General features: G+C 23.0%; 1 protein-coding gene across 1 annotated transcript in view; it reads left to right on the top strand.

Moving 5' to 3' along the window:
* Positions 1 to 86: 86 nt before the first annotated feature.
* LOC102678250 (WD repeat and HMG-box DNA-binding protein 1-like) overlaps positions 87 to 265 on the top strand; it is a 9,416-nt gene continuing 9,237 nt past the window's right edge. Inside the window, exon 1 of the mRNA XM_006615112.2 lies at positions 87 to 265. Coding sequence (XP_006615175.1) covers positions 232 to 265 — 34 coding nt within the window. The 5' untranslated portion in view covers positions 87 to 231.

Raw genomic sequence — 265 nt, forward strand, 5'->3', positions numbered from 1 at the left:
TATTTAAAATTAAAAAATTAAAATTAGAAAGACGAGAGAGAGAAGGGAAGGGGGAAGTTTGAAAGATATTTAACGTATATATCTATAACATTTCTGATTAAGGATCTATAATATATAGACTCGAAAATGCGCGCCAAAATACGGGTATAAAAGATCATATTTATATGAAAGATTTAATAAATTAATATATTATATTTAATCATATAAAATTATTAATTAATTTATTGAAAAATGCCATTAGTAAAAAAACCTATGCGTTATGCAC

Source organism: Apis dorsata, unplaced genomic scaffold, assembly GCF_000469605.1.
Source record: "Apis dorsata unplaced genomic scaffold, Apis dorsata 1.3 scaffold_217, whole genome shotgun sequence".
NCBI lineage: Eukaryota > Metazoa > Arthropoda > Insecta > Hymenoptera > Apidae > Apis > Apis dorsata.